This window comes from Eptatretus burgeri, chromosome 8 (assembly GCF_056783735.1).
Source record: "Eptatretus burgeri isolate ZD-2024b chromosome 8, Ebu_testis_v1, whole genome shotgun sequence".
NCBI classification, from domain to species: Eukaryota; Metazoa; Chordata; class Myxini; order Myxiniformes; family Myxinidae; genus Eptatretus; species Eptatretus burgeri.
In genome coordinates, this window is record NC_140968.1 from 6668255 (window position 1) to 6695939 (window position 27685).

The 27685-nt window shown below is 44.4% G+C and overlaps 1 protein-coding gene across 6 annotated transcripts in view; it reads right to left on the reverse strand.

Annotated features, from left to right (window-relative positions):
• Positions 1-2717: 2717 nt before the first annotated feature.
• The window catches only part of LOC147021007 (KH homology domain-containing protein 4-like), a 38060-nt gene continuing 13092 nt past the window's right edge, over positions 2718-27685 (reverse strand). For 2 of the 6 annotated variants that reach the window (XM_085893578.1, XM_085893581.1), the window contains exons 4-15: positions 25393-25497; positions 25008-25084; positions 22365-22417; positions 22077-22231; positions 19139-19350; positions 17686-17746; positions 17522-17582; positions 16687-16871; positions 15353-15532; positions 14916-15016; positions 4368-4483; positions 2718-3196 (exon numbers count right to left, since the gene is read on the reverse strand). In XM_085893578.1, coding sequence (XP_085749704.1) covers positions 3084-3196; positions 4368-4483; positions 14916-15016; positions 15353-15532; positions 16687-16871; positions 17522-17582; positions 17686-17746; positions 19139-19350; positions 22077-22231; positions 22365-22417; positions 25008-25084; positions 25393-25497 — 1419 coding nt within the window. In that variant the 3' untranslated portion in view covers positions 2718-3083. Of the gene's footprint in view, positions 4484-14915; positions 15017-15352; positions 15533-16686; positions 16872-17521; positions 17583-17685; positions 17747-19138; positions 19351-22076; positions 22232-22364; positions 22418-25007; positions 25085-25392; positions 25498-27685 lie in introns of all 6 variants that reach the window. The other 4 variants (XR_015061306.1, XM_085893580.1, XM_085893583.1 and 1 more) reach the window with 4 other exon arrangements.

Sequence of the window (27685 nt, forward strand, 5' to 3'; positions counted from 1 at the left end):
GACCATGAAATGGAAGCCACAACCCAACCCATTCCAGACTGAGGAATCGAAAAAAACTGGGATACACTCCTTCCTTGCTGGACCACCATGTAAAAGTTGGAGATCAGCCTCGAGGTTTGGTTTCTTCATGGTGTATACACACACACACACACACACACACACACACACACACACACACACACACACACACACACACACACACACACACACACACACACACACACACACGGCATATTTTACTTCATTCGTTTACTATGCAGCCTTTGGCTGGTGGTTGCATCATTGCTGGGAGCACAGGTGTGCCGATGAAGGTGAGAGCATGGATTGAGTCAGGGTGCCAGAGAGAGCTCGCCGACTCTTCATGAAGAACAATCTTGGTATTGTGAATGGCCACCACCTCATGTTGCCAGACAGGACACCCGTTTTCCGTCCCTCCAAGGACGGCACACATGGAGGATTCACTCTTCCTGTACGATGGATCATAGCTGGCCCAAGATTCACAACCAGACAAACCGACTCGGCAGTGTGTCTACCTCTCTGGTCTTGGCCATGCTGACAGCCCGATGTATTTTAGTACGATTGGTTTTTGAGGAAAAAATAAAATAAAATATCGGTGAAGATTCTCACAATAATCTCATCTGTCTGTTCGTGCACAAACAAGCTCCGAATAACGACTAACAGGTGACAAAGCACGGAACAATAACAATCATGAGTAGAGTGATAGGTCAGACGCCTCTTGTAACCTTGCCTGAGCTGCACTATATGACCCAGAAAACTGCAAGATGAAAAGCTCTCCATTGTCATTTGAACATGAACGAGAGCGGTACTTGGTAGAGCACACGTTTCGGATGAACAGTTTACATTTTGTATCCCACCAATAAACCGTATCTGGATCGGGACTCGAAACAAAATCAGCTTGTTCGTCACTTCACGAACTCGTCCAAAACTGTTTAAAACATCAGGCCATATGGTTTTTGGCCACATCTCTCAAGGGGGAAGAATCACGTCTAAAAAAATAAAATAAAAATTCTCAGATCCAGATCTTTACCAGAAATTGACTCAATTCTTCTTCACACACCCATTGTCCACCAGATTTCGTCTGAATCCATCCACTTTTTGATACATCGTGCTATGTATCGATTTTGAGCACAATCTCTCGATGGTGAAGAATCACAAAGCATTACATCACTGTCGTACCCAAATCTTCACCAAAATCGAATCAGTTAGTCATCGTCACACACCCAACTCCCTCTGGCTTCATCCACAACCTGAGATATCCTGCACACACACAGCAAACATCCTTCACCTTTGGTGGCAAAGGTAATCAGCTGTTCTTAAGTTTCCTCTGCTGGGTAGTGCATTTTGCAAAGACTCAACCATGAGCACCAAGGAGCTTTCAAAAGACCTCTGGGTCAAAGTTGTGGAAAGGTACAGATCAGGGGATGGGTATAAAATATTTCAAAAGCCTTGAATATCCCTTGAAGCACAGTGAAGACGATCATTAAGAAGTGGAAAGCATATGGTACCACCAAGACCCTGCCTCGATCAGGCCGTCCCTCCAAACAAGGTGACCCAGCAAGGAGACTGATCAGAGAGGCCACTGACAACCTTGAGAGCTACAAGGCCTTTGTGCCAAAAACACTGGTCACTGTGTGCTTGTAACAACATCCCAAGCACTCCACAAATCTGGTCTGTACAGTGGGATGGCAATAAGAAAGCCATTAATTAAAAAAAGGCCCACCTTAACCTTGAGTCCTATTTGAGGTATGCAAAAAACTTCTCCAGAGATTCTGAAGACATGTGGCAAAGAGTTGTCATCTGATGAGACAAAGATTGAACTTTTTTTCCGAAATGCAAAACGTTAAGTTTGGCACAAACCCAACACAGCACATCACATCACCCAAAGAACACCATCCCTACTGTGAAGCACGGTGGCAACAACATTATGTAATGGCGATGTTTCTCATCAGCAGGGACTGGAGCACAACACAGAAAAATCCAAGAGGATAACCTGCTGCCCTCTGCAAGAAAGCTGAAATTGGGACGGAAGCTCACCTTTCAGCATGACATTGACCCGAAGCACACAGCCAAAGATAAATTGGAGTGGCTAAGGAACAAAAAGATAAATGTCCTTGAATGGCCGAGTCAGATCCCCAGCCAAAATCCAATCGAAAATAGTCTCATGACTTGAAGATTGCTATCCATCAACACTCCCCACGCAACTTGCCTGAGCTTGAATAGTTTTGTTCAGAAGAATGGGCAAATAATGCCCAATCAAGGTGTGCAAAGTTGATTGAGACCTATCCCAACACTCACAGCTGTAATTGCTGTCAAAAGTGCTTCCAACAAGTATTAATTCGGGGGGAGTCGACACTTATCGAACCAAGATATTCTAGTTTTATAATTTTCTGAAATTTGTAGAATTTGTGGGTCACGATGTATAAATAAAGGTGGAAAAAGTCTGATTTAATTCCAGGCTTTTAAGGTAAGAAAAGGTGAAAATTTGGAAAGAGGGTGTAGTCTTTCTCTTGGCACTAAATAAAAAATATATATATATATATATATATATATATATATATATATATATATATATATATATATATATATATATATATATATATATATATATATATATATATATATATATATATATATATATATATATATATATATATATATATATATATATATATAACAAAGTCAGGCCTGACATAGTATTAACAAATTAAGTTTATTTGCACAATGAAGGAAACTGTATGCAAACTCAACTTATTAAATAGCTAACCTTACAGTATACACACAAACAAGTTATACCTACCAATATATTTATTTAAAATGAAAAACCCCACTTTTATGCATTCCCAAATAGTACTTAAACCTTTCATGCACGGTCAAACCGTCAGACAGTTACATGCCGGTTACGCAAGCCCAAGGTCTGGTTCCAAAAAGACCAGTCGAAGGAATGAGCTGTCTTATGAATCTTCAAACATTAAATGCACCCAAAACGATGCAAGAAAAACGTCGGGAGGTTTCCAGAACAAATTCCAGAGGAAACACCACCTCCAAGCTGCCGTCCATGACTGTCACTCTTTTGTTTTCCCCTCATCTTCATCCGAAGAGTCTCCATACTGCACAAGACACTGCATCTCGACCTTTTTCTTCTTCTTCTTTGGTGGAGCCAGTGGAGGCTCTAACGCTAAATGGAGGGATCAGAAAAGGAAAAGAAAGGAAGAAGCAACAACAAGCAAACAGGAAAACAACAGGCAATCGAAAAGAAAAAAAAAAAATCCACACAACGTATTGATAAGACAAAGATGCAACAATTTTGGAAGATGCCAGCGCACGAATAATTAAATCAAAATCGAGGTTCCAGCACGACAGCACCCAGGGGAGGCAGCGTTGAGCACGCAGGTGACACGCACGCCACCACGTTCAACAGCAGCAGCAGCATCCATGGAAAAGAAGAAACAGCAGAAAAAAGGGACAACAAAAGAGGGAAAGGTGATTCAGTTAGAGGGGTCAGTGCATAAAATAGGATTCTTCAAGCTTTGCCACCTGGTCAGGTTCCTTTCCTCATTAAGTCAGAGGCTCTGATATTGATGAAAGGTGGTACCAAGGTCATTCTGTGAAACAATCAAGACAAAATTAATCAATCAAAGATGCCCACCCCCCTCCACTCCCCTTGCTGGAAAATATGGCGACCACCCCCCTGAGAAAAAAAAACAAAACAAAAACAAACAAACAACAGCTCGGTACTTTTTGACATCGACCAATATGCCTTTGCCAACAATATTACATTTTAATCAAATTCAATTTAAGTCCCCTCAACTGTTCTCAAGCATCACATTTTTACCTGACATGACCTCTTGACACTAAAATCTAATCAGTTCATCTTTGCAGCATTATACACTGCTTGGTTTGGTTGAAGTACATCATGACCAAGTTTGGTCAAAATCAGATCAATGGTTCACAATCAGCAGGGTCACAGAATTTTTACCCAAGGGGACATCTGACCTTTGACTTCTTGCCCCCATAATCTAATCAGTTAATATTTGCATCATTACATACTAGCACCAAGTTTGACTCAGATCCCTTCAGATGTTCTCAAGTTATTGTGGTAACGAAAACCTATCATGGACGGACGGACGGACGGACAACCACCCCCCCAAAAAATAAATAAAACGTAACACCTCCAACGACTCAGTCAACGGAGGCATAAAAAAGGAAATAAATAAATGAATAAAAAAAAACTCAGCATTTCCATACATGGGGCAGTCTGTGTTCAAGGCAAAACCTTCACAATGGATTAATCAACAATTTCAAACTCGAAAAAACGCGAAGGCACTTCCTGTATCTCTGGACCTTACCGGTTGAAGGTGAGAGGCCAGGAGGGGGTGGTGGCATCAAGGCTGCGTCTCTGTTGCTTTCACAACTATTGGCTGTGGGGCTCGAGGGAAGTGGCGATGGGGCCCTCTCCTGCTTGCTGGTGGGGACAGACAAAGCAGCTTGTAAATATTAACCATCTTTATCCACACTGACACATCTTATTGAAATTGGACGAAAAGGACGACCAACTTACACAACAAAAAAAAAGTTTGAAGAGCAACAGTCAATATCTGCGCTTATCAACCCACCGAACAAAATGAAAATTTCCCCATGTCGGCAAACAATTATTTAAGCATTGTTGTCGGCTGTCGGCTGCTGAGCATTGTTACACCGTAATCCTCATCACATCGATAACCCCAGCAGTTATTTCCAAAGGGAGAAAATAACTGACAGTGTAACTCGAACTGAAGAGAAACAGAATCAAATCGGTACTTCATCGAATGCAGCGATTAGTCCATTGGTGATCTCCGGGAGCATTGGAAATTTGTATTCATTCAATCTGTACCCTCGGCATCGTCACCTTGTCGTCTCCACAAGCTGGTATGGGACTTTTGCCCGGACCAGCTTTCAATATTTCCTCGTAACAGCATGAACAGACAGTGCAGCAAGCCCTGCTTTAACCAAGCTTGTAGGTTTCAGGAACCTTTAAAGTTCGTGCGATTTGGAAATTGGCTTCAAATAACGAAGTACATTTTACGTTGAAGTCCAGGACTGTTGGACCCTGCTCTTCTCAGATTATAACGTGAAATCTGCTTCCACATTTGTGCTTTGCATTTTAATACACCTCACGACTGATCTCCTATATCTGCCTGGGAAAATTGGAAATCGGTCAACATCACAGCATTACATTAAAAAGGTGCAAAAACGGATCCCATCAACTACAGCCCAATTAGCTTACTGTACTTCCAATCATCAGCAAGGTCATGGAATCAAACATCACAGTTGACATAAAATCAGTCCTTTTCTCTAACAGCCTCATCTCAGATCATTAATTAGGATTCAGACCTGGTCACTCCGCCTTGGACATGCTGCTTCCACTCTCCCAACAATGGTGGAGGCCCTCAATATCTCAGACATGAGATCAGAGCCATGTCTCTGGACAAATCTTGAGCTCTTGATATTGTTGCGAATTCGCACCCGCCGGCGTGCGAGCGGCCACGTAACTCGAATCGCGGCACGTCGCCCACCGGACGGACAATCCCGTCGTGACCCTCTCGGACTAACGCCGGGAACTAGTCACGGGTGGGCCTTTCGGCCTCACCACGATCGTGCCAATCGGCCCCCCGCGTGGGATAGGGTTGCTCGCCAAATTCGACCTACCTAAGTACCCACACGGAGGGTAGACCGGGCGATCGCACCTCGCCGCAGGTCGACTTCGGACACGGGCCACTTTAAGCGACCCGTTCCGTACTATCGGGATAACCGAGCGGTGTTATCGTCAACCTCGACGGTTCCGATTAATTATCAGGCGTATTTAGCCCACGACCAACCCTTTACGTGAAGTAAGATGGAGATTAAATTAGAGAAAAGACGAAGCGAAACGGGAGAAACAGTTCAACATGAAGCACATTTATTCCGCAGCAAACGGAAAGCACACATATACAATTACCACAATTATGCACCAAAAGCAAATGCAACAAAAGAAACACAATGCAGATCTACTACCGACTACGCGAGCACACGGCAACACTTACACAGTTTTACTTCACAGACGGCGCCGACAACACATATACTCCAAAGCAAAAGAAAAAAGGGGCCACCCTCAACGATAAGGGGCAGACGGGCCTGGGGCCGAGACCGCGTCGAGCCTACCCGTCTGGTGATGAGCCGCAAAATGGCGGCGGCGCCCCGACTCCGCGGGCCTCGCTGGCACTGCCTGGAATGGGGTGGGAACGGGCCCCCCCTTCTCACACTAACTCAGCGCGGGGGGGAACAGGAGGGGGTTGTTGATGCTCGGGGGAAAGATGATATCTGGCTGGCTTGGGTCCCGCGACGAGCGACGCCACTGCGACCTCGACCGCGTTCCCGGCCTCCCCTCTCCGCAGCTCCGACTCTGACATGAGCGCAGACCTCCACAAAGCTCCTTGGCTTCTCCAGACTCTCCGGACCCCGACAGACACTCTCTCGACTGATTTCGCCGCCGCCACAACTCTCCAACTCTTCCCTCGATTCGCCCCGCGCTCGGCGCTTTATAGTGCGACAGGAGAAACCATATGCAGATTTTTGGATCAGGATCAGCTCGGGGGCGGAGCCACGCTCACCCATTGGACAGAGGAAAAGTGGGCGTGAATCATTCCTGATCCTCGAATCTGCATATATCGATTATACTCCGACGCGCCTGGAGGCGGGGCCAAATCACCCCACGCTCGCTGATAGGACGGAACAGAAGTGGGCGTGAATCATTCTTGATCCGATTTCTCGGAAAGGCCGCTTTTTGCACCCGCTGCTCGGTGCACGCCCTGTACGAGTCCAGGATCGGTGCCCACAAGCGGCGCGGGAATGGCGGTGATGCGATGGTTGCGAGAGCGAGATGTGACGGTAAAGGTCGTGGCTGTGGCGTTGTTGTTGTGAAGCGGCGTTGCGGTCGGTGGTTGTTGTTGTGTGATGGCGGTTGGGACGTGGTTGGCTCAAAATAAGATAGAATAGAAAAACGGCTATCTTGAAGGGTCGCAGCCCGAATGAATGACATTTATTCCCTCTAAACAACGGGTTTGGGCGAACTACACATATACTTACAGAGATATCTCACCTATGGGACCTGAATGGTGGTTTGCGAATTTCCTCAACCACAACAATATTCTGGCATGCTGCCTTGCTCTCCAAATGGTCCGTCTCCAGAATCCAAGACTAATTCCGCTCTTGTCGACAATGTGTGGCTCAACGAAAACCTTTCATCTCCTCTCCCTGTCAAGGCTGGAGTGCCATAAGGCAGTGTTCCCAGCCCCATATTATTGCTAATCTTCATCAATGTTCTCACCAACTCTGGAAAATCCTCTATCTTTGGCAATGACATCTCATCCTTCTTACAGACAGGCAGCAGCCTCTTCCTTCCCTCTCAGACCATGACAAAATGACAAACTGGTCAAATAATTTTGTTCTTGTATCCATGTTGTCCACCCTTTGCATTTTCCCTTACCCATCATCATTACCTGCATCCCTTGTTTGTCCGTCTCGATATACTTTCCCCCCCCCCCCAGCCCTGCTGTTGGTGTTTTCCCTTTGTTGTGTCCTGATCATTTCTGTGTTATCACTCTTCTACGAGCCTGGACCACGTAGAAGAAAAAAAAAATGCCCACATTTGCAGCATTCTTCAGAAACATGTCCCCTGTGACTACCAGAGTCCGACAGTACAGTAAACCCTCAAATATTGTGAGTTCCAATATCGCAGGCAACCCATTGCGTTCTAATTTAGTTTTCGCAGTATTTAATTTTGGCCAAACGCTTTGTGAGCTGAGACGAGTCATTGTTTCTCGTCAGTGTGTCCGATTACCTCCCATTACGAGCCTTTTCTCGTTTCTAAAGCACCGTCAATTGTAGACCAATGACGATTCATTATTAAATTTACCTTTGTTCCTGTATGTTGAACAGGAAATGACACGCGGCGATCCTGCAATACCAGATCTACAAGATCTAGTGGACACACAGTTAATAATGGCACCCAAACATAAAACGATTGATAAAATTAATTGTGCCAAGGGCAAAGAAAGGTTATGACATTGTGTGAAAAAAATTGAGTTGTTCGGTTGGCAAGATGTCAAAGAGCGGCATCTGTAGGCTGCCCCTATGGGTGGGATCAATGAATCGACTGTGCGGCAAAGTAAACGAGAGTCAAATATCCGAGCGAGGGTTCCTGCCAGCAAAGCGCCAAAGGCTTTCATTCATTCCAATCACGCGATAGTCATCTTGAAAGGATGGAAAAATAGTCCGGGAGCAGTGGGGGTGAACCTGGTTTTGCCGGATAAAGTTTTTTTCTTTGCAGTTTCTTATAGCCTTGGGGTAGCTCTTCATGATTCAGGGGGGGTGACCGTTTGCAACCCTTGGGCAATTTGCTATATCAACTCTTTTGTGCCGGTAAACGCAAAAATAAAGGAAAAAAAAATCAGTTTTTTTCATTATTTATTGCAATGAACCCAACCAACATCACCACATTTGCTTGTGTCGATGTTTATTCACAAATTATGGAACCAAAAACAACTTAAGATATAAAACAATTGTGAATTACTCAGTTGAACCTGAGTAATTGAAGCCGTTCCGGGCTATTTTAACCCAGGACATAAAATTTTAAAAGAGACAACATATGATTGCACAATAACCACCTCATCCTTACTTTCGTCACAACTAAGGAAACCAAAAACAACTTAAAAGATAGAATAATGACTTAATACTCAATATTAACCCTTTCCTGACTTATTTTACCCAGCACAAAAAACATTTTCTTACAGGCCGGGGGTCAGCCGCCAACCGACCGCTCTGAACAGAGCCACAAGTCGAGTCGGCCCGACCGATCGCCCGGATAACTCCGAGCGACGGGTCCTTCTACAAGAACCAAAATACGCCAGTTGGCAGATCACGTGGGGTAGGGTCGATTGCCAATCTTCAATGTACCTAAATACCCACGTGATCAACTACCGGAGAATTCCACCCTCGACGGATCTCGTACGGAACAAACTGCCGAGGCGAGCTTGTCCGTGCGCGATTCCGAGCGGCGTAATCGCCGAGAACCGTCGGTCCAAATGTCCCCCGATTACGGCAAACCAACGGCTTTCGAACTCCCAACACACGAAATGTTCAGTCAATGAGGGAATGGACGCAACGAGCATGTTTACATTCACACAAGGACATTTATTATAATGAAACACTTATGCAATTATACAAGCAACAAAAGCACGACAAAAGAACTACAACTGTCTACTTATTATGTAGTCATTTACACTTAACAGCAGTTCCTACTTATTCGACGGGCCCACAGACACACGTACACACACACACACACTCACACGAAACGGTGGCTGAGGCCTTTAATCACGAGCTCCTGCTCGGACAGGTGAGCTGAAACTCAGAGCCTAACTCGAACCTTTCCACCTCGTGTGGTCTTCAACTTGTCCAGACCCAGGCTCCAGCGATAGCGAGCTGGATCCAATCGCCGCGATCCTTCCCGAGCTCCCGCGAATCCTCCTGCGCTTCTCAACACGTGCCGGTGAGACGAGGCGCCGATCCTTCCTGTCGATCGTCGCTTCCCCGAGGATCCAACTCCAAGAAGAGGCCAATGCATCGCACCAAGCCGGGAAACAAAATGGAGAACAAAAAGCTCCACGAACCAAGAAGGGGAGGAAGAAGAGGAAGAAGCCTCCACTCACAGCTCGAGCCGAACAACCGGCTCTAGTTCCTTCCAAAACAAAGCAGCAGCCGAAGCTCACTGAGCCAGCCGAAGCAAAAAGCTTACTCCTCCCACGGGACTCAGCACACGAACTCTGCCATGGGACTCCCCCCGAACTCTTTACACAGGACTTTCACGAACTCAGCCCTACCACGGGACTCTTTTTTTGAACAAAGAAAAGATGTCCTCTTTATCCTTTGCACCCCCTCCCCCGCACCTGGCGGGACTCATGCCCTCGTGATCCATCCCCGCTCAACTTGCTTTCCGACCTGCTGACTGATGCAAAATAGACTGGGTTGGACCCTCAATGTGTTTCGTTTGACCTACCGTAAGATCAATCAAATTCGTGAAACAAACAAATAATCTGCTACTACTAGTTGCTTCCCCAATCTCCTCAAACCTTGCTACTGCACACGTGAGCAGCCAACTGCATAACAGGCACAGAAAATTGTGCAAGGCAGACCTCTGACTTGACAACCACACCTTCTCGAATTACAGGGACTTTCACTTTTGCAACCACACCTGATCATTTCAAGAACATATTCTGGGGCCAGTTTCACATCATCTGGGACTGTCATTGGTGACAGCGACTTGTTCTTGACATCTCTCATCCATCCATATTCCACAGGGTCCAGTGCCGGTGGATGGCTGGTTTTAAGCATTCGCCATAAGATTGCCTGATAGTGAGCCCTCTTGACATTTTCTGTGAAAGCATCCTTTGTCAGTGGCAGGGTGCACAGTTTGGGTGATGATGTGTGACCCTTCCCATTCTTTTTACCCCAGACAAGCAATCTTGTCTCAGACATGTCTTTGGCTTTTTCATACCATAGCATGAAGGTTGTGGCCTGTTCCATTACAGCTGTGAATGGTGCTTCAATGTCGCCTCCAGCCAACAACTCATAGCCAGCCTTCAGTGTTTTAAGTACACAGCCCTTCCCTAGCCCAAAGTAGCAAGCAACTGTGTCACATCCTGAAATAGCATGGGCAGGGAGAAGTTCATTAACAATTTCGTCATGTTTTACCACAGTCTGCTTTATGTCCACAATGGTCTTCTCTTTACTTGGGGATTCCACGGTAAGTTGGAGGGTGAGATTGGCCTCCTTGTAAAAGTGGACAAGGAGCACGAAGACATCCGTGTCATCTGACACGACTGACAGTTTGCTGGCCTCGCTTGCACATTTCAACGCCTGTTGTACAATAATGATATCAGCTTCTTCATGGGATGTCTCAAGGTCATGTCTTACGGTTATGTCTTCATTGGACACATGAACTGGGCAAAGGGTCTTCTCCTGTGATTACCAACTTGTGATTCCTGGTGCTACTGGTGTGGAACAACCTATCTCGAGCCAGTTCGTCGCAGATGATTTTGATGAGTTGCTTCTTATTGTCCACAGAAGACAAGACAACCTTTTGCGCTGGCAGCTTTGTTGTCAGGTGGAGTTGGTGGGTGTGGCTTACTCCTGTTTCTCCCATCCCTTCTGACAGACTTCATGCTGAAATCATGGTACCTATCGAATATCAAGTAGACATCACTGTCCTTCAGGTATTTAGCAACCCGTGTCTTCACATTTGAGACATAGTCTGCTACGGTACCATTTGCTGGCCAATTAATTGTCCATAGAAGAGCTGAGCCATCAATGACTGTCACATCTGCACATCCTGAGAGACGACTGTAGTGAAGGTTTGAGTACCGATTTTGCTTTTGCTGTGCGCATTCCGTCCTTGCATACTGGTACCGTACAAAGGTTCACATTTATTAGTTCGGTTCCCTGCTAAAAGAGGGCAGCACCCAACAACAACTGTCATGCCCATTTTGATAACTGTCATTGTAAAGACTAAATTTATACAATCTGAATTTGTCTAGTATTTTAATCTGGAGATTCTATTTTACGAACTACTTCATATAAAGCTTGACAACTGGAAGTCTGGTAGCCTATTCCATGACAAACCTGCACAGCAGAGTGGGAGTGGTGCCCAGCCATGTGCTTCTAATATCTGAAACAATGCAATGGTGCCACCTTTTGTCAGTTTAACTAACTAATGAAGTCTCTCAGCCAATACTTCATCTTAGTATGCATGGGTGATAAATAGATCAAAGCAGGAAATGTAGGCCTACGTTTGGGGTATATATGATCCCCAAGGAATGCCAGGAAAGGGTTAATAATCATCAAGTTTGGGCAAATTGTGTCCAAATTAGCTGTAAAATACTTGCCTTGTGAATAATAATGATGAAAAATTAATGTGATGACTTTTGGTCACAGCTATTTACAAGATATCGCAAAAAATAGTACTTTGGGCGCATTTGGGTGTAACCGGCAAAAAATGGTTAATAGAGCAAATTTCCCAAGGGTTACGAATGGTCACCCCCCTGAATCATGAAGAGCTACCCCAAGGTGACAAGAAACAGCATAGAAAAAAAAATAATAATAAAAAAAAAAATAAACTTTATCCGGCAAAACCAGGTTCACTAAAATATCTGCCTTTTGTTCCCAGACTAAAAGCTCTTGATGTTTGGATCGAGGACCAAAGAGAAAAACCAAAATGCCTTTGAGGGGACCGGTGATATGGGAGAAATAATTGCGGATTTACCAACGTTTCCACAAGGCACCCGAGACCAAAAGCTCCAGTTCAACCATAATTCTGTGAAAAATTACCCAATGCAGCTCATAGAACGAATTGGGGCGAAGGGATTTACGCCGGGGCATGTTTCACACCAAAGAGACGGGATTATTTTGGAAGATGATGCCATCTCGTACCTCCCCGTCAAAGCAGGAAAGATCTGCTCCAGGTCAAAGTGGCTAAGGATCGTTTTATCCCTCTTCTACGTGGCAATGTAGCAGGCGCCTTCTTCGTGTTCCCGATGATCCAACAGCCATCGCAAGTTCTGCATCCACATCTTTCTAACCTCCATCCTCCCTCCTCTAACAGCATAATCATCACCATCCCGAGCTGTCTTGTGATTTCCATTTACGACAGAGTACGTAATAGGTTTACCCTCACCCACCTTGCTGTTTTGGAATAAATTAAAGAAAAGGTAAGTCTTGTGTTTTGGCTCAATTTATACCGTAATATATTTTATTCACGTTTATTTCAATGTTAACATACTTTGTATTTAATTTACATGTTTATTTTTATTTCTGGCTGCCACCCACCTTCCTCTAAATTTCCTCAAATCCCAGGAAGAGATCCCCCCCCCCTTTCACATTTGCCCCTGGTTTCCAACGTTGCAGTTTTTACTATTGCAGCATTTTGCACAAACCTAACCACCACGATATTTGAAGGTTTACTGGACTGGAGTTGCAAACTACGAAGACCTACGCTATCCGTGCTGGCCAAGCATGTTGCTTGCCACTGTGGCACAAGCAAATGTCTGCGTACGGCACACACACTCTTTGCAAGATCTGGTATAAATCGCTTTTAAAAAGACAATATATTGTTACGTTTGTGGGGTAGATGGAAGAATGTCAGAGCAAAGTTCGGATTGTATAGAGTTGCTTGGTCCGTGGACGTGTTGGAGATATCGCTATGTAAATTAAGTAGGGAAACCGAGCTGAAGTGTTACTAGTCACCACACGGGGTGGTGCTGTGTTAATTAGATTGGGATCAAGGTCGATTTTCCCCAGTATTTAATTGCCCCATGACTTTTTCCTACGTTTTTGCATTTACGAGCCAGCAATAACAGGAATTATGTTTTTTATAACAACAACCATAACAAGCAAGCCAAACGTGCCGAGCAGGAAGGAAGGAAGCCCCGCCTTCCCGGTTTTTGTGCCTGCACGCCATGCCTGGAGGTGGATGATTGATGGGCATGATGTCAGACATGAGAAGCTAAGAGGAAGAGCAGTTGGTTTTGTTGGGTGGAGCAGTTGAGAGTGGAACGTGGCTGGGATGGAGGATCTTGCTTTGTTCTCCTCTCTCGGCTGCACGATTCTAATGTCGTGCTGTGAATTTGTCAGCGTGCCGGGAAAGATGTTAGTCATTGACTGTTGGGCTGAACCGCGAAGTGTGTACGTTTCAGAAGCACAGAGCAGGAGTTGGGTTGAGTTTGGTGTGAGGGACGCAGTCGAGAGATGGATCGAGGAGATTGCGTGCAAGATCAGGGCGTTACAGCTGGCTTCCCTTCGACGCGTGAAGACGGCGGCACGATTCTCGTATTCGTGCTGAGGCGAATTGGCTCACATGGTGGAGCAAGACTCTGGCCATCGACTGTCGAGCTGAATCGTGTGGGACCAGTGCCAAAGCCTCGTGTCAAGTCATCCAGGGAGAGAGACTGTGCCATTCTTCCAAGCAGCAGCGTAGGTAAGCGCAATCAACGAAGAGGCTGCACGGTGGTTTCTGCACGGTAAATACCACCTCACGCACATTTTTCGTCTAGAGAGTGGCTCGGCGCCAATTGGAATGCATCTTCCCACTTCAGGACAAAGCGGATCGATACCAAAGTTCAATAAAGACCATCCTTGGACAAAGCTAAGTGCCAGAATAAAGGGAGGATTTTCTATAGTTTCATTTTTTTCCCCTTAAAGGGGAAAGGCCGTGTGTAGAGGAACCTAGACTTTCGGCTTCAATTTACCTCATGTTTTATTATTACATTTTGAATTACTCGAGCAAATATTCGTCTATTTTCATTAAATCCCTGTGTTTATTTTAAATTGCTGGTGTCCGTGTGTCCGTCGTGGGTTTGAGTGCAAACCCCTTGTGCTATGCTTCCGTCGTGCAAGTGCAACATGCCGCCCCTGCCCCCCTCCCCCGCCCCACCCCACATAATCTCTGAGGATCACGTGTTCCCCTCCAAGGAAAACCGCTCGACGATCCGACCTGGTCGGTGTTGACCGCCCATCCACCACAATTGGGTTGTGGGGATTAAACTAACCGGACAGACCCGCGACAATGTATTCCCCACATTGTTAAATCCACGCTTCTCTGGTGTGGTGCACAATTTACACTTTTACAGTCATTCACATCTGAAGACAGAAATAAAACTGGCTCGCCAAGATAAATATCACATCAACAAGTGATAAACTCAAGATGTTTGTCCATGATAATTTTAAGGGTTAAAAGAGCCAAATGGTAAGACAAAACAACATAATCCTAATGAGGGGTAAGGGGGGCACATTTATCGGTACAAACATTAGCAGGCCAAATACAAGCTTACTTGTCATCAGGCTGGTAGGCAGCATGGGTAGACGTTGCAAGTGGGGGCATCACGCACTGTGAGGATTCTGCACCTGCATTAGTCAAGTGAAAGGGGCCATGCTACAAAACAAAGGAAACAATAAAATGTGATGAGCAATAAAGACAAGCAGTTCCCTCCTCTGATCTTCGAACGCCATGCTATGCAGGCACCCTCAGCATACAAGCCAGGAGAGTGCTTGCACACCAAAAGGTTACAACACTCGCTGCAAAATGTGCACAGTCGAGTGGCCAACCCTCCACGCTACAATACAGCTCAAACTGCTCCAAAAACAGTTTTTTTTCGATCATTATTACTTGGAGAAAATTCACAACAAGTTTGCCAAGCTATGTGGGGTGAGAAGGCGAATGTTCTTTTTTTTTTTTTTATTTAAAGTCTGATCAAACAGATGACAATACCTTGTAACCGAGCAAACTCCCATCCTTCTCTGGCTCCTCCTCGGTGAAACGCCGCTTCTGTGGTTGAGGTTGCAGTACTGCTCGAGTGCTTGGAGTCGACTGGGTAGATTCGGTGTTCAGGATTTCTCCATCAACGTTGGGAGCAACAGCATTGCACTGTTGGCAGAGCAGCAGTGAGGTCTGTTTAAACACGAGCACATTCTACAGATTGTAATCTTTCACAACTACAGCAACACCAAACAAGCCAATAACTTGTGGCACTCTCCAGCGGCAGCACGAGCGAGCGAACGTTTTGGACAAGCAGAAACATGACGGTGTTGGTTGCCATCTGAGCCCATCCTGTGGAGAAAACCCTGGGTGTACATGATTTCATACACAAAAAACGATCAATGCCATTTCTACCAACACTGAACTCAGCATGCATGCCATGATGCAGCTCACAGTGCCTCCTCAACAATTTCAAAAACTTCATATATGACCCATACAATTATGTTCTGCTATTTAACGCTTCGTTTCAGAAACAGATAAATTCCATGCGTACTTTTTAGCAAAACCAGATTTATCTATTTAACCAATCAGCATGCAGCATCATAGTCATGTGACGCAACATGTCAGCACCCATGTTCTGATCGCTTCGCGTTGTGGAAGACACCAAAATGAGGGGAGATGGAGGGTAGATGAAGGGATTTCATAAGAAAGATAGGACTGCACAGAGTTGTTTGGTCTGTGGACGTGTAGGAGACATCTCAATGTAAATCAAGTCGGGAAACTGAGCTCAAGTGTTACTTGCCACCACACGAGGGGGTGGTGCTGTGTTAATTTTGTAGGGATCAAGGATAAGTTCCACAGTATGTAATTTTCCCAAAAATTGCTGCACGACATTTTCAAATGCCGAAGGTCAACTCACAATAAAAAAAACTTTCAATTTATCTCATCAAAATTTTGTTCAACATGAACCGTCGACGCTTTGAGCAATCGAGCGTCGTACACTCCCCTCAGTGGGAAGACAAGTGGAGACTGGCTTTCGCCTCCATTTCAAAGTATTCCGTTGGGAACCAAAACGATTGCATTTATAATTTTTCAGTGTACAGAATGGAAATAAATATACAAACGGTCAACAGTACCTTCAGGACTACACCTCGTATAACAAGGGGTTAGACGCTCCTGCATGACCATAAACAAGGAAATGAGGCCATTTAGCACTCCAGAATTAATATTTGCTACTGCTGTAACCGGCAATCTGCTTGACGTTTCACGAAAGTCGAAGTACCCCAATCTTGAGGACTAATAACAAGGTGCAGTCACGATTGATTAAAAAAAAAATTACAAAACACCTGGTTTGACGGTGGAATTAGAGACGGTTGATAATATTGCATGTATCCAGTGGGATAGGGAACAGGTGTGGACAAGATGGGCCAGCTCGGCGGCCCATAAGGAACAGGAAGAGATGCACCAGGCGGTTGATAATACTGCGGCATTTGACCATAACCAGGAATCGAGAGAAATGCTGGAGAATATCCTGTGGAGCAAAAAAAAAAAAATCAATGAAAAATTAGTTCCGACAAGAAAATCAGACCGAAGAAAAACAAACCGGCACACAAAGAATTCAACCAACCCCCATTCTTCTCCCCCCCCCGCCCCCCCTTACAAGTCTAAATAGTGCAACAAAATTTCTCTGCAGATGCATCAGTGTTTGTGAAAGTAGTAAATCCAACCCCACAGAGAGGGGAAGAACCTATATTTTTCACATATTGATATTGGAGGGTAGTATCAACAGATAGAATCTCACAACTATCTATTTTCTTAACCCTCCAAAGAACAAATAGTTGATTCCTCAAGGAGACTGCACATCTCTTGATGAAATAACTTCATGCTTCATTGACATTCTACAAGCAAAATGTGACCTCATCTTTTAGCTTAGACACATCTTTGCAAACAAATGTGGGATTGAAAGCAATTCTCCAGCTGCAGTCACTCCAAAAATGCAACCAAAAAAAAAAAAAAGAATAGAAAAGGCGGTTCTCGGCACAAACTTAAGTTTGACCGCGAGACGACCGTCACTCCAAGCAACGACGCCACCCACCTAAAACAAATGATGCCCGGGTTATCAGGGAGAGATGGCGAGTGACTGAAGAAAGCAATGCAACCAATTTCATCCACAGTACCTACCAGGCAAAGGAGCACTGCTTGTAACCATGCGGCCTTGGAATGCAGCATACTCGGCATGCACCTATTCAATGGAGAGCGAGCCAAATAAAATAAATTAATAAAAATCGAAGTGAATCATTAAGTCACAAAAGGAGACAAACCAAGCAAAACTTGTCAAGTCTCACCGTTTGAAGAAGGTTCTCACAAAGTTTCCTTGCTGCTGACAGGCCCTCAGGTCTGGAATGGCTAAAGAAAAAGGAAGAGCAAAATGTGATGTTTGTGGGGTAGATGGAGGAATTTCAACGTAAAGGTAGGACTGTATCGTGCAGCATGGTCTGTGGATGGGTACGAGACATCTCAATGTAAATCAAGTAGGGAAAACAGAGCTTAAGATCGTTACATGTCACCACACTGGGGTTCGTGCTATGAGAAACTAGCCTTAAACCATACCTAGCTAACAGAGTCTGTGATTGCCCCACGTGACCTTTTCCGACGTTTTCGTATTTACAAGGCCAGCTATAAAAAGGAATCACGTTCTTAAAAACAACAGAGCCGAACGGAACCGAACAGGCAAAGATCCTGCCTTCGTACCTTCAGGCCAAGCCTGAGGCTAAAAATTGGTCAGGGTGACAGAAGAGCGACAAGAAGGCGCTAAAGAGACAAGAGGGTGGTTGGAAGCAAAGCTTGAGGCTCTAGTCCCTCTCAACACGACAAAATAGCAACACAATTCTCGTTTGTACTGATGCGAATATGTTCACGTGCTGGAGAAAGACGCAAGCCATTGAGTGTTCGGCTGGGTCGTGAAATTTGTACGCTTTGAGGAGAGAAGGAGCAGCATGTCTCAGCCTTATCTCGGAGCCTCAGCAATCACCTTGTTGTATGATCGAGGAAGAAGGCGGCGCCATTTGCTACTTAGAGGGAACGGTGTGGCAATCTCGATCGTAAGAAGAAATTGTGCGACGGTTTGTGCGCCCTGGCGTTGACAGTCCGTGCGAATCACCGCACGTACGTGGCCACGAGGAGCAGCTTGGCACCATTTTGGTGCGTTTTCCTGTGCTGTGGCTTTGAGGCTTGACGACTGAGGCTCAAAAAGGTCGTCCCTGGACAAAGCCGAGTGCCAGAATAAAGGGAGGAATTTACTTTTATTTTCACCTTTCCCTTTGTCCGTTTTTTTTATGACTGACTGGAGACATCTCAAATAAGGAATTAGTTCACCTCACGCTTAGATTAATTTTCATTATAAATCTTTGATTTATGGTTATTAAACCATTACGTTGCATTTCCTTGTGTTTGTTCATTGTGAGTTCGAGGATAAACCCGTATTGCTACCGTTTCATGGTAAATGATCCACAGTACGTGCTCTGCTGCCTTCCAATCCCGCGTGCGCCATAATCTCCAAGGAGCTCAGCTGTTTGCCTCCAAGGTAAAACAGTTCGGCTATCCGTCCAGGTCGGTGTGAACCCCTCTGGACACGACAATATTTATACTTTCATTTTATTTTTTGAAGCAGAAACTGACTCTTGTATAGTACCGACACATCATGCAAATATCATGAAAGTGAAAGGACCAAATCAAATATCAAAGATGTAAAAAGGTACTCATTCTACTTTATGCCTGATGCCATAAAAACCAAAATACCTGATGTATATGTAAAGGCTCTCAAAAGCCTCTCTGCCGGACGAAGGTTCCATAAAGCCAGAGCCACGACCACGCAGGTGAACCTTGGCACCGGTCTCCTTGACAATGTGGTAGAGATAGGAATACTCTGGCCCCTCGACATGTGCCTTCACATCAAACGAAGGGTGCATGTGTTCCAGACCTACGAACACCTTGTCCTGAACATAGTGCATCTGTAAGTGGGAAGGACAGTCAGAGCAAGCTTTGGTCACAATTGTGTGAAGCCATTTTTTCTGGCAGGAAGAGAATATTTGAAGTTTGAGAATGAGCAACTTTCCAATAAAATCATAAACATCTTAAACTCAATTTTTAATGTTATTAAATCGTTATTACCTCCACCACTGAAGGTGGATGGAGGTTCTGTTTTCACCTCCTGCCTTGTCGATCTCTGAGGAGGATGTGTCACAAAGTTATGGAAGGATTTACACGAATCTTGGTGAAGATCTGGATCCGGTTCTGAGAATTTTTTTTAATTTACAAGAGATTCTTCAACAAAGACACGGATCCAAAAAAAATGATACATAACATGACATCTCAAAACATTGCGGATAGATGAGAAAATTTGGTGGATGAATTTGGTATGTGACAAGAACAAGCAAATTCAATTTTGGTTCGGGTCCAGATCTAGATCCAGCCTATCAGTTGGCTACAAAACATGAACTGTTCAGCCTGGCGGAGGTATGCACTTTACCGAGTGTCATTCTAGTTGGTTGTGGTTATTGCTCTTATCTAACGAAGCACTTAGCTCGTGATGCTGACATTCCGTCCTCAAATTATAATTACCGTATCAATTTTGTCAATCAAATAGCAATGTATTTGTCCTACATGCAACGTGGAAATATAATCTACAATAATAAAGTGTGTGAATGTGTGTATGTGTGTATGTATGTGTGTGTATGTGTGTGTCCTCCATTACTCCAAAACCATGAAACCTCGCAGCATGAAAGTTTGCATGCATAAAAAGATAACTTCAAGGGAGTGTACGAGTGAAAATTGGGTGTTTGGGTAAATTAAAACTCCACTTTTGAAGATGATCAATGGCCCCATTTAATTTTATCCTTTATCAAGTGATCCTTGGCCACCATGCTCTCTGGGATCTTAAGGTGTCGTTTCCTTGGGCTACCTTGTTGGGGTCTGAAGCCACCACGTTTTTGGTATGCTCAACCATGTCTGGACTTGAAACAGGCCGCAACGGTTTCCTTACGATAGTTCCCCTCCCCCCACTTTCCTCAATCATGTTATCAAATGCCTGATCATCATAGCTATGAAACACTGGGTACATCGCAATGCCTATCAATGCTGGGAGATGCCAGCGTTCGCGGCTTAGTTCATTTCCACACATTCCATAACTTGGGGAATCTCTTAAACTCAGCCAAGTTACAAAATTTAACCTCCAGAAATGAAATTAGCAGCAGTTCCGACTGCTAAAAAAAAAATAGATAAACAAGTCAATTTGTTCATAGATTGATATTTTGGGTGCCTCTGGGATGTGTGCGTTTAATAGGACAGATCGGTGACCGCTAATTGCTTGCCAAGCCAGCCGTTCCTTTACCATTTTGTTGGAGCTCTTAAGCCACTTGAGAGAGCGCTCTACAATATTCGCACCATCACTGAACACTGCATTATCGATCTGCAGACTTGAACAACGATCAGGTGCACTCGCCTGCATTGGCCCCACGCTGTATCGGGCAGGTGCTGCTTCGCTGAAAATTTGCAATTATATTCGACACCCCGTTAGCTTTTGTACGATCTTCTTTCATGATACAACCCGTCAGTCACTTCAGCATACATAAATATGAATGAAAAAATAAAATAAAAAAAAACATTTTGTTAACATCACGGCAGGATCACCGAGAGGTACGCACGCTCGCTCCAAGCCGTCTAACCTGGGTTTGAATCCTGAACCAGCTAAAAATTGTCATCATGGCGTTTCATCAATGTGTGTGCCATTAAACTTGACATCACATCTGTCAGAATTCTTCCTCCCATCCCTCTCTCTCCCCCTGCTCTCCACCTCTGTTAAGAACTAACTGTTTAGTTTTGAATTTGCCAGGTAGATAGTGTGGGTTTTTCAATGCTCCCGCCCAGTTTTATATAGAACCCGGCAGTTAAAAAGAAAATACTGCTGTTTGGGCACATTTTACCATCCGTCCCTTCCCCACATGCTGCCACTCCCTCCCTTCCCCTCGTGCTCCCTTCCCCTCATGCCAAGCCCCCTCCTCCACCATCCAACTCGGGTCAAGGAGGGGAAGGGCCATCAGAGAATGTGCAAATTGGACAAATGAAAGCTTTTTTTTATTTTTAAGCAGTCGGAATAATTCAAGTTTTATGAAACCATGAATTGCCAGATCATGGAAGAATAACCGAGAGGTACGCATGCTTGTTCCAAGACAGACAGACAGACAGACAGACAGACAGACAGACAGACAGACAGACAGACAGACAGACAGACAGACAGACAGACAGACAGACAGACAGACAGACAGACAGACAGACAGACAGACAGACAGACAGACAGACAGACAGACAGACAGACACACACCAGAATCTCCTCAATGAAGTTCTGGCCTGAAAAAATGATTACAACTTAAACGACGCATGACCTTTGATATTTTTAAACAATATACCAATCTGTTCACCTTTTCTCGAGTCCCGACTTGCATGAAGTTTGGTTCAAATCCTTTCAGTAGTTCACGAGTTATCAAGGTAACCAAAATAAATAAACAATAACAATAAAAAAAATCAATAATGGTCAGGACAACAACCCAAAAACATACCTCTGGTTTTCCACAGTAAAGGCATGAACATTTTAAGCATTGCATGGAATGAAAACATACAAAAGAAAGCATTGCAAAATTATTATCCCCACAAATTTGCTCCAACAAGGCTTAGCTTGTACCCAGGGCTGCAGCAACGGTACAGATGGCGGGGGTGGCAGCACAGTCGATGAGGAGGGAACAAAAGCAGCAGGATCGGTGGATGAAAGTGGAAAATGAGAGGTGGCTGTGCTGGTCACTGTGCTCTCAATCATCTCCTTAATCCGGGTCACAGCTCCTGCAAAAGAAAGCAAAAAAAAAATTACCAAAATGAGGCCAGGGGTGCACGTGAGCAAGCAAAAATTAGACAGAACAAAAATTAAAAAAAAAAAATTCCAAACACTTTTGTTATAGAGTGAAGGACAACTTACTGTCAACAGATTCTTGAGTTTTCCCCTGAATACTAAGGAAGAGTGGTCGATCACTACGGAGTGGATTTAAAAATAAACACATAGATTAATTAAAAAAGAGACAAATTATTAATACTGAACATTGTAGAACACAAATCACCATCTTACCACTTCCAAATACATCCAGTTTTGAAGTTCTTGGACATGTTAAAATGAGGTGGTGTATTAGACATTAGTGGCAGTAAACTTCTGGAATTTTCTTTGTTTTATTTACATATATTGTTACGGCTGTGGAAATTCGCAATACACCATAAAGGATCCTTGGATCAGTTGACGCTAAGTTTATGTGCAGATAGTTCCCTACCCGTTGTTTAAAGGGCTTTCTTCGTATTCACCGGGCTGCGACTCTGAGATAGCCATTTTTCTTTTTCTATTGTTATTTTGAACAAACCTCCATGCAAGCAACAAGCCGCGTTGAAAACCGTCGAACGAAAAAGGCGTGCGGATTTTTTCCCGCCTATTTTTTCCCCGCGCTTGGTGTGAAGGAAAGGGGGAGGGGGCAGCTCGCCGCCGATTGGTAGATGAACAGCGTGAGACGGTCGGGGTGAGGAAACGCCCCTTTCAGGAACCTTCTCGAAGAGAGGTGGAGCCGAAAACGGGGAGAGCGAAGGGCAGAGCCCCGCGCTATACAAGGCGGACCGCACGCGGGGCTCACTCTCTCTGTCGGGGTCGAGTGCTCCTCTCTCTTGGTGGCTAGGGTCGAGCTCGCTCTCAGCTCTGTCGAGGTCGAGTGATCCCCTCTCTTGGTGGTCAGGGTCGAGCTCGCTCTCACTCTCTCTTGGTGGCCAGGGTCGAGCTTGCTCTATCTCTCTCTGGTCCTGAAGCCCCTTCTGCCCTTCAGTCCTTACTCGCAAGTGTTGTAACTGTTGTAACTGAAGTGATCGGTCGTAGGTCGTGAAGGCACCAGCAGCAACGCCGGAGAGAACTCGCTGACCACGCTAGGGGCCCGAGGTCAGGCGCGGCTACGCAAGGCCGTGGGGAGTCGACGTCACGACCTGCCCACCGTCACGCCACGAGGGCGCGGGTAAGACCCTTCGGTCTCACGGGACCCGTTCGGTCCTCCAGGTCCCGTGCCATAAAGGTTTATGAACCCCGTCTACCTCTCTGCCTATGGGGAGGGTTTTTCTTTGCTTTTGTGTGATTGCTGTGGCGCTGTGTCCCTTTAAGTAGACCTGTGTAAGTGACTGTACATTGCTCGTATTCAGTGGTATTGCTTTTGCTTCTATTTGTTTCTTGTACATTGCATGACTGCCTTGCTTCTGAATACGTGTGTTATAATAAATGTTCTTGTGTGAAATGTATCCCGTTCGTCGTCTTTTTTTCCCTTTTGAAAGTGCCATCTTGAATCACGGAATAAATTAGTAGTGGGTTTTGAACACCCGGGTAAAGAAGAGAATCTGATCCGTCGAGGTCGGCGATAACACCGCTTGGTTATCACTGTAGCACGGAACGGACTGCTTAAGCGGTTCGTGTCCGAGGCCGACCTGCGGCGAGGTACGATCGCCCAGTCAACTATTCGCGCAGGTACTTGGGTGGGTCGAATTTGGCGAGCAACACTATCCTGCGTGGGTGGGCAATTTGCACGATCGTGGTGAGGTTAAACCCCCACCCGTGACTGGCTCCTGGCGGTAGTTCCAGGAGAGTCACGCCTGAATTGTCCGTCCAGTGGGCGAGGCGGTTGCGACATCACGTGTCTTATGACATCACGTGTACGCACCTGAAGTGTTGTGACATGACTATTATGCACGTCTCCATACATTTAAGACGAATGGACTCCTTGTACTTTCAGACGTTGAATCACACGAGATAAATATCTGTTCCACATGTTACCACAAAGCCTTACGTTCCGACTCTGTCAGTGACAGGAGTGTTCAACATGTGATACCTTGCACAACCGCTACACCAAGAAAAGCATGTGAACCCTCTTCAGACACAAAGCCCTCCTCTCTTTCAGACAGGAACATAAATATTCATTGGCTCGAGACATCTGGTAAGACCACGATAATCAGAATTCAATGGAGTCAATTTTCCTGGGGTTTGTGGATCTCTCACATATGTCAAGTGAACTTAACAATGGTGATAGTTTGTGTCATCTTTCAATTGGCTCCCCAATGAGTTGACAAGCACTATGTTGGTGTTCAGGCAAATCTCGCTCATGGATAAGTTGGACTGTTAGTGGTCAAGTTGTGTCCCATTCAACGAGATCTCAAGTTGGAATTTAGCCTGCCATTAAATGAAGTGAGTGGCTTGCTTTTTGGTCAGGTTAGCCCACAGGCAATGTGGACTTAACACTGAGGCTCTATCCTCAGCAATCAAGGTAAATGTAGTTTCTCTCGCTTGGGTTGGATTTGTTGGACATTCCTGTGGAAGTCAAAGAGTAAGGGTGCTCGTACACTGCCTTGTGGAAGACCATGAAGCTGTCGATGTCAGTTGCTCCGCCTCCAGCACAACTCCACATGGAAGTTGATTCTCGAGCAAAGTCCTTACTTATGAGCTCCGGTCATGTTGAGAACCTTCAGAAGTAATTACCGATTGTTGCGTGCCCTATACGGCAGACAAGTCAACAAATAAAGTTTAACATTTGTAAGGAATAAGCACACGTACTTTGCAGAAAGGCCCTTCTCCTCTGCAGACATGTACCGACCCCTCGTTGATACAGCTGCCCCACTCATCTTGCTTATCTGCACTCAATGAGGAAAGCATTATTATACCATATTTCAAGAATCACAAACTCCACAATGAACCATTCCACCAGAGACAGTTTGACCAGAACATCAATGAACCATTTTAAATAACTCGTCTTGTACATTGATCCAGAGCAATAAGACAAATGTTCAGGGAAACAGTTACGCTATCAAACAAACAAAAGGAATTCCAATTAAAATTAAAATAATAATAAATTATTTTTTTATTTTTTTTAAAGAACAGCAACAATTCACCAGAACCAAGAACAATGTCAAAAAGTGTATTTCGGATTTCCAAGACAAACCTCATCTTGAATTTGCCCCTTTGTTAGAAGGTTGCGGCAGCCAATGGGTATGTCGTTTATTTCCACCTCCGCAACGATCAACTCATCCTTTCTCGACTTCTCTGCCTTGGAGAAAGGAGATGTTTGCAAATCGGTACAGGTATATCAAAGTAAGAATATCCCACAATAAGGCCAATACGAGAGGAAAACATTTGTACAACCCAAACCAAAGTTACAATGCAAGTATCAGCATTTAGAAATTGCTATGTTCTTCCTATGTCGTTTGGCACAAATGGATGATCATCAATTACAGTCAAACCTGCGGAAGCAGCCACCTCTTCAAAACAGTAACCTGTTCTTCGCAGCTACTTGAAATCCCCCGATGAAAAACCAACGTAAAATAATAATAACTAGAAGACTAGAAGAAGACCTCCACGACGCAAAGTCTGATCCACAAGAACGTAACCAGGCCCAATACATTTTTGAACTATCAGGCGAAATAAAAAATGCCTTTGGCCATAGCCCTCAATGGTGAAGAATCACTTCAAAAATTAAACAATTGTCAGATCCGGATCTTCACTAAAATTGAATCAATTCTTTGTTACACACCCAACGTGTCCACCAAGTTTTGTCCGAATCCGTTCACAACTTTGAGATATCGTGCTATATATCGTTTTTGGCCGCCATCTCTCAATGGTGAAGAATCACTTTTAAAATTTTAGTAGTCGGATCGGGATGCAGATCTTCATCAAATTCCAATCAGTTCGTCCTCGTCACACACCAAACCTGTCCACAATATTTCATCTGAATCCGTCCACTTTTTGAGATATCCTGCACATAAACAAACACAGAAAGGGCTGAAAACATAACCTCCTTCCACCTCTGGCGGCAGAGGTAATAATAATAATACCCTTCACGCAACAGCCACACGTCCAATGCAGTCAGCAGCCATAAAAATTACGTTGTGTACAGTTGAGATGGTGAAATCGCTACTGTACATGGTCATCATTGCACGGGGGATAAAATATCAATCTTAATTACCTCTGCTTTCAAAGATGGATGGAGGTGATGTTATTCACCCGTTTGGCTGTGTCTGTGAGCAAGATGTCTCAAAAGGTTATGGACAGATTCACACAAAAAAATAATAATAATAAGTAAATAAATAAATTGTGGACATGATGCATCTGTGTCTGACGAGGACAAATTGTTTGGATCTCGTTGAAGATCTGGATCTGAGACTTTTTTTTTTAATCTTTAAAGTGATTCTTCACTATCGAGATATCAGGCTCAAAACAATAAAAAGCACGATATCTCAAAATGTTGCGGACTGATTCGTACGAGACTCGGTAGAGATTCGGGGGTAGGTGACAAGAACAAGCCGATTAGACTTTGGTTCGGTGGGATACAAAACCTAAGCTGCTCAGCCTGGTGGTGGTACGTGCTCCACCGAATGCCGTTACAGTTTATTTTTGTTTCTATTTTCATGTCAATATTCAGACAAATAAATTGCAGTTGACGTTATTTTAGAAAGAGTCATCCATTTACAGATGCCCTTTCATTCGCAATCAATCTTTCAAAACCACAGACTTCAGTGCAGTTCTTGACTTCCATTTGTTTTTTGTCAAATTGAATAGTCAGGAAAATATACAGCAGCGTAACTGATCTTTATTTTTTTAAAATTTTTTTTTGCAGGAATGGCAAATCAAGCACAGGACCATGAAAGAACCCAAAGAAGTCAAGAGCAAAGATGGAGTCACCAGGAGGAACCTGGATAGGATTCGGGTTTCAGCCGCTACTCCACTACCCTCAAACCCATCCATGCGCAGCCAAGTGAGCCTTACAGGGAAAAAAAAAAAAAAAATAAAAAAAATAAAAAAAATAAAAAAAAAACATTCTGCAAGAATTCACTTCTCCTGATAGCCATGTCAAGCCAGGGAAAAAAATAAAGAAAAAGAGAAAAAAAAAGAAAAGAAACAGTAACATTTCCTACCCAGTAGTTGGTTATCGTAAATGGAGATTTCTTCTTTAAACTTGCCTTCCATTTGTTTTTGGAAAATCGATTGCTGGGACAAAAACAAAATTATTACAGTGATGTAATCTATTGTTTTTTTGTTTTTGCAGGAAGAGCTTAGGTGAGCACATTCCTATATTGAGCCAATAGAAGTATTGGTGGGTAACATTTCCTGCCCAATCGGCAATTCGTCGGATCACTCAGACACGATTGAGATCACACATGCTGTACAGTACAATTTCAACTGCACCGTTTCTGCTACAATTATGGACACAAATGCAAATCTTGGAAAGCTGGTTCTAA